This window comes from Solanum stenotomum, chromosome 8 (genome assembly GCF_019186545.1).
Source record: "Solanum stenotomum isolate F172 chromosome 8, ASM1918654v1, whole genome shotgun sequence".
In the NCBI taxonomy this organism is placed as follows: domain Eukaryota; kingdom Viridiplantae; phylum Streptophyta; class Magnoliopsida; order Solanales; family Solanaceae; genus Solanum; species Solanum stenotomum.
In genome coordinates, this window is record NC_064289.1 from 45,064,479 (window position 1) to 45,072,068 (window position 7,590).

General features: G+C 35.0%; 1 protein-coding gene across 1 annotated transcript; it reads left to right on the forward strand.

Moving 5' to 3' along the window:
* The first annotated feature begins 1,165 nt into the window (after nucleotides 1-1,165).
* LOC125874885 (protein NUCLEAR FUSION DEFECTIVE 4) lies at nucleotides 1,166-2,908 on the forward strand. Its single transcript, XM_049555929.1, has one exon. The coding sequence runs from the start codon at nucleotides 1,166-1,168 to the stop codon at nucleotides 2,906-2,908; it is 1,743 nt and encodes a 580-aa protein (XP_049411886.1).
* Nucleotides 2,909-7,590: the final 4,682 nt, after the last annotated feature.

Genomic DNA, 7,590 nt, shown 5'->3' on the forward strand with positions numbered 1-7,590 from the left:
TATATATAATTATTTTCTCCTCCAATCCCTTGTATCTTCCATAATCAAGCTTTCATTATACGTGCATGGCTGCAAATACCTCTATGCTGCCTAATTATATTGTTTTACTCAATTATCTGACGATTTCCATTTTTGAAAACGCTGATTACCTTCCATAATTTTATCAAGAAATGAATGGTACGTACGTTCATTTAAATTTCTTTCATTCATGAAATTAATTAAAATCGTTTAATTAGCTTTTTGCAATTGGGATTATCATGGAATAAGCTTACAACTTAAAATCTTGTCTGATCTTACAATGTATTTATTTCTATTATTATGAGAATAAATGACTCTAGATCAAAACTTCATATATTCGTTTAAGTGCGTTGTATGAGTCAAAAATCCAACGTTAAGATATTATAGATAGAATAATTGTGATTGACGCATAAATGAGAGGGCTTAAATGTCTTTTTGGGAAATAATTATTTTTTTAACCTAGAAAAGGCTTAATTGGCTTAGATTAGTTCCATGATTATTTTAGGAAATACCTGTTGTTTCAATTTGGTAAAGGTAGTCCGTTGGTAACTCTATCCACCAAAATTTTGCTCGTTTGGCCATATATAGTTTTCATACTGAAAATTTATGTTTTCCAGGAAAACACAAGGTAAAGAATGAGATATTTGATAAACTTTCTAGTAAGAAAGGAGCTGTGAAGTCCAATTAATTAATCCAGGAAGCTGATGCCAAGCACACCAGAAAACTATTAAGTTACTAATTTGGTGAGTGATTGTTATTAATCATATTTAGTATGAGGAACATACCATATCTTGCATTTGTAGTTAACATTAAGTAGTTTGTTTAATCTACTTTTCTTTTTAGTCCATTTTAAGAAACATGACTCATAACTTCTTAATTTCAGTTTTTCACTTGATATGCTTAAGATCACAAGATTAAAGAGTATTTTAGTATATATCTTGAAACGGAGGGAATACAATATGTACCTTTAACCTTGTGGTATTGAACATGCACGTGAGATGTTGGAAGTAAAGAGTTGTCATATAAGGAAAGAAACATTATTTTTGAAACAAATTAAAAGGAAAACATAGTATATATATTCTATAATCACAAAAGTCATGGCAGCTAAGATTGTGATACTGTTTGTTGAATTTTCAGACAAGTAGATATGGTTGAGACGCAAGGGGGTGGTGGAGATGGAGGTGTCGAGTTTGTGTTACATGTGCTTCGAGGACGATGGTTCTCACTTTTTGCCTCGTTCCTTATTATGTCTGGAGCAGGGGCTACTTACCTTTTCGGGGTATACTCCCAGGAAATAAAAAACACTCTTGGATATGATCAGACAACACTTGTTCTCTTGGGTTTCTTCAAGGATTTGGGAGCTAACGTTGGAGTTCTCTCTGGTCTAATAGCGGAGGTAAGTCCAACATGGTTCGTGCTGCTAGTTGGTGCGGCTATGAACTTTACAGGCTACTTTATGATATGGCTTTCTGTTATTGGCAAGATTTCCAAGCCAAAAGTTTGGCAAATGTGCATATACATATGCCTTGGAGCCAATTCTCAGAATTTTGCAAATACAGGAGCACTTGTAACCTCTGTTAGGAACTTCCCTGAGAGTAGAGGTAACATGATAGGTCTTTTAAAAGGATTTACAGGGCTAAGTGGAGCTATAATGACACAACTATATTTGGCTGTCTATGGAAATGATGCTCAATCTCTTATCCTCCTTATTGCCTGGATGCCAGCTGCATTATCACTCATTTTTGTTTATACCATTCGACAAATGAAAGTCGTTAGGCAACCAAATCAGCAAACTGTTTTTTTCCACTGCTTGTTAATATCAATTGTCCTCGCATTGTTTCTTATGGTCACCACACTTCTCGAGAAAGCAATATCGTTTTCTCATGCTGCATATGTTGTAGCCGCCACTGTATCTTGTGCTTTACTTTTCTCCCCTCTTTTAGTTTTCATTAGAGAGGAGTTAGCTATCTGGCGTCAAATGAAACAGAATAATGGAGGAGTTGCAAACACAATCGTCGAAAATCCACCACCAACCGAAATCCCACAGCCACAAAAAGATCAAGTCAACTCTAAGACATCAACATCTTCATGTTTTTCAAAAATATTCTTCGAAAAACCAGCAAGAGGCGAAGATTATACCATCTTACAAGCACTTCTAAGTACTGATATGTTGATTCTTTTCGTGGCAACATTATGTGGACTTGGATCAAGCCTAACTGCAGTTGATAACATGGGTCAGATAGGTGGTTCTCTAGGATATCCAAAAACTACAGTGAAATCCTTCTTGTCACTTCTCAGCATATGGAATTTTTTCGGGAGAATTTTCTCAGGATTCGTGTCTGAAAGCCTGCTAGTCAGGTACAAATTTCCTCGGACACTGATGATGACATTAGTCCTTCTTCTGTCATGCATTGGCCTACTTCTAATTGCTTTTCCATTCCCCAGTTCACTATATGTGGCGTCTATAATTATCGGCTTCTCATTTGGTGCTCAATTGCCATTACTTTTCACAATAATTTCTGAGCTGTTTGGGTTAAAGTACTATTCAACATTGTTCAATTGTGGACAATTGGCTAGCCCTCTTGGCTCATACATTCTGAATGTGAAAGTTACTGGACCACTTTATGATAGAGAGGCATTGAAGGATCTAGAGAAAAAAGGTTTGACTAGAGCATCTGTCAAGGAGCTAACTTGTATTGGTAACCAATGTTATCAACTACCTTTCATTATCCTGGCTTGTGTCACATTCTTTGGAGCTATGGCCTCATTGATTTTGGTTGCAAGAACTAGACAGTTTTACAAAGGAGATATATACAAGAAGTTTAAAGAACAACCAAATACACCTGATACAGAAATGGCTTCTTCAAACACTACTAATAAGACAATCTGAGCAACACATCAACAAAACAAGGGATTATTAACACACCTCTAATATGCCTTGGTTTGAAATTTTTTAACACTCTTTTCTGTATATTATATTATCAACTCTTTGCCCCTATTTTGAGGTGGTGTTTAATCATTTACCCTCAAATTTGATATTTTTTTTCCGCTCCTATTACTTATTTGATGAAAATTTGTGGGTCAATGTATTTGTGTAGTATCTATTCGCTCCGCATAAGTTTGAAATATTTTGCCTCAGCTCAGTCGACATAAGTTATGCAAGAATCGAATAATGCCTATGAAACTAAGCTTTTGTCTTGCTTGACAATCAACATATATATCGTGTACGAACTAAGTTATACCTTTTGCGGCATAACTAATGGATTCTGAATTGAACTTATGCTTTAATCGTCATAAGTTTTGTAGGAATTAAGAGACATAACTTTTAAGATATTATGATACGAAAAGGCATAATTGGTGTGTCGGCAGAGGAACTTCTAGGAAGGGGAACATTAATCGGATAAACATTAATCTATCAAGGAGCTGAAAATTTGGAAGTTTTACTCCATACTCCAACTATGACCTCATAGATGGGGCTATGATCTTCTTATCCATGAAATTAGCAAACAAAAAGCATGTATCATCAACGGAAGAAAAAGAAGACAAAAACTATCTCATCCACGAACAAATAGAGATAGATTTCATAACAATTTCTCACAAGATTATCTATTTATATTGTAAATAAATTTTAAATTATATATTTTTTTAAAAATTATTAATGACAATCAAAATTCATTTATGTGCATACATAATAGAGGATGGAGATAAACATTAATACATAAACGTTCCCTTTTAACTTAGCTTTAGCATTGTCTTTTATGCCTTCCAACTTCGAATGTGCGTGCAAAAATACACTTTTAAACTTATATAAAGTTGAACAAATACACATACGTCTACATGACAATTCGCGCGAGATACACTCAAACTGAGTAGTACTATGTCATGTAAGACACATATTATTTCATGTGTAGGATGCGTATGTCTATTTATTCAACTTTATACATGTTTACATGTCTACATGCACGCTCATAAGTAAGAGAGCATAAGTGCAAGTCAAGTTAAAGAGCATGTTAATGTAATATGCATAAGAGATGAGTGATATTTAAATATGTATGGACATAATACATTCACACATACTTAAAACGTATGTAATATTAAAATAACAATCATAAAAAAAATAACATTAGATTTCGCATTAAACTTATAATCTGATTATTCCACTTATAACATTACTGGCTTAAAACAATAAATTTTAAATACAACGATTAAAAAAATTATATATAAAATTTTTGTCATGATCCAAAGTATACCATACGCGTAACATGGCGTATAAGACCCCGAGAGGCCCTATACAAGGCACTTAGCATGCATCATACAAGACAATAAAATTTAAGAGTTTAAAAGACAATTTCAAATCATAAGAGTTTATACGATGTTGCGGAAGTCTAACATAGTCTTAAATCCATCTAGTACATCAAGAGTGATCGGGAAGTAACCCGACATCACATACAATACTGAAAAGTAGTAAAGACAATAAGCAATAAAGTCCGGTCCTCGAAACATGAGAACTCACCAATCTTCAATATCTAATAAGTGATTCCTAGCCACGGAGATGCGAATCAGGAGCGCCAGACCTTGCATTAATGAAAAAATGTAGGCAAGAGTATGAATTAGTACATGAAATGTTCTAAGTATTATAGCAATGCATAAAAGTATGAAATCATGCTAAAAAGACTTTTCATGACATGTAATGACCAAGCTAAAGCATAAGATCAAAATGTAAGATAACATGAATCATATAACGTGGTCAGTGCAAGCTAACATCTTTAAAATATTTGTGAGATACTTCAAGAAGTAACCTTAGTTCATTATTGTGGAAGATTTACCTTTAACCAACATAGAGACCATGTGAGCTATAAAATGGAATTCGGTGTGTACCCCACACCGAAAAGGGGTGTCCTAGTTTCCAGGCCAAGGTAAGACCATGAACTTCAAGCTTATGTGGATCCACTATCTAATGTCTATCTAAGACAATAATCCTATGAGGGCACATAGGTATGATAAGGATATTGCAACTAGAAATCCGGCCTCAAGCTACGGGAGAGCTTCCATCTCAATATCCTCTCAGTGATAAGCGTAAATCTCACAGAATAGTCATTATTATTAACTTGTGTTATTATCCATGGAAAGGCACATCAAGTAACCAATCCAAGATAAAGTCACATTATCATCCATGGAAATGTATAATTAAGCAATCAATCCAGGCTAGATTTCATTAGAAGAGCTCCTTAATCTTGATTCAAAGTTTAGTTGAAAAAATATTTGAACTCTAAGAATCCTTTATGTGAGAAAACCCTTTAACAATCATACTTTCATGTGTATATGAGAAATCCTTTCAAAACACAACACCAACAACAATATGGATGCTTTACTCTCAAAGAAAAATCTTAAATCATTTTCATCAATTTTATAAGAACATGCATATCTTCATAAAACTCTATCTTTCATGATTCAAAAGCTTTATCATATGATCAATTCACATGGGTTCATGAAGATTCAACTTAGACACATGCAATTTCTTCAATTCAAGCATAAAAAGACATAAACCAATCAATAATATGATAATTGAAAAGAACCCATGAGATTGAGTAGAAACACTAGCTTCCATTTGAGATTTTACCTTGTGAAAAGAGGAGAATTTAGGAACTCTATGGAGGAAAGGATTCCAAAGGTGAATACTATCATATCTTGATGTCAAAAGCTTACAATTAATGGTGAAATTGGAGAGTTGACTTGAAACCCTAGTCTTCTTCTTCAAGCTTCTAAAGAGAGAAATATTTGGGATGATGAACTTGTTCTTCATTTAGAAATTTGAGAGAATGAATTGGATTAGGACACTTTTGGGGTAAAAAAATTTATATAGGTTTCTAATAGAGGGTAAAACGACATAGTATTGAGTTAGAAAAATTAGAAAAAGACCCATAAACCCCTTATAAAATAACTGCCGACCTCACAACGGCCAAACCTACGGTTCGTTGGTCAAACCACACACTGTCCTGGTTGGTCGAGGGTGAGATCAGAGATTGCTTGTTTGGACCCCCAACGACGGACCCATGTACAGTCCGTGGGTCCACCTACAGGCCGTACATCTCGGCCGTGGTCTCAACTTTTGAATCTAAAATTTCTCTAAATTCAGGACTCACCTACGAGACCTACCTACGACTCATGCATTGGACTAAGGACCGTCCTAGTGAATTGTATGAAAAATATCTGAAACTTGACAATTTTAGGAAATCTGGACTAGCCAACCCTAGGCTGACCTACGGACCGTGTGTCAGACTACGAGCGATTGGTGGCTCCGTTGGTTCTGGCGCATCAGATCATGGAAAAGCTACAATTTCCTATCTTTTTGAATCTGAGGTGTTACATTATCTCCCCCTTGGGAACATTCGTGCTAGAATGAGATTCAAGTCATCATAAGGAGGGTAGGAACTTAATCTAACAGCCCAACATGAATGCAATCACCTAAATGCACATATCCGAGGAGAAAACATTTACTCCAAGCTAAAGCATGTTCAAAAAATCGTATCATGAAGACTATATGTAACTCATACTCAAATTCACATAAACATGAAGAAATCAATCAAGTTAACTAATTTTCTCAAATTTAAGCTTCTCATGAATCATGCATAATGGGGAAATCATTGGAATATCTAAGACACATGACACCCAAAAGAGTAAACCATGAGGAACTAAATACCTCAAACTAGAGTAGGGAAGGAAGGAATGAGATGTGGATAACGGGACATCATATCTGTCTCGTCCTCCCAAGTATAACTCTCAACGAACTAATTCTTCCATAAAACCTTTACGAAAGTTACTTCTTTGTTTCTCAGCTTCTTAACTTGGCGGTCTAAAATCTCAACTGGAACTTCCTCATAGGAAAGATTCTCTTTAACTCCCAAACCTTCTAAAGGAACTATATATGTCGGATCTCTAACACATTTCTTTAGCAATGACACATGGAAAATTGGATGAACCGATGCCAAAACATTAGGCAAATCAAGTTCATAAGCAACTTTGCCAATACACCTCAAAATTTGATATGGACCCACATAGTGGGGACTAACCTTCTCTTTCTTCCCAAACCTCATTAAATCCTTCATGAGTGAGATTTTCAAGTAGACCCAATTATTTACATCAAACTCAAGATCTCTCCTTCTAACATCGACATAGGACTTTTGTCGACTTTGAGCTATTTTCAACCTTTCTCTAATAAGCTAAACTTTTTCCATAGCCTCATATACCAATTTAGGACTTATCAATGCAACTTCACCCACTTTGAACCAACCTATAGGAAATCTATACCTCCTACCATAAAGAGCCTCGAATTAAGCCATATCAATGCTCGAATGATAGCTATTGTTGTATGCAAACTCAATCCAAGGTAAGTGATCATCCCAATTACCGTTGAAGTCAATAAAAAATACTTTTAACATATCTTCCAATGTTTGGATAGTATGCTTCACTTGCCCATCAGTTTGTGGTTGAAATGTCATACTAAGCTTCACACGAGTACCAAGACTCTTTTGAAAAGATTTCCAAAACTGAGAAGTGAATTAGGTACCACAA

Excerpts from the sequence above, each read along its gene's own strand:
- LOC125874885 (XM_049555929.1), top strand. The coding sequence starts at position 1,166 with ATGGTTGAGACGCAAGGGGGTGGTGGAGATGGAGGTGTCGAGTTTGTG.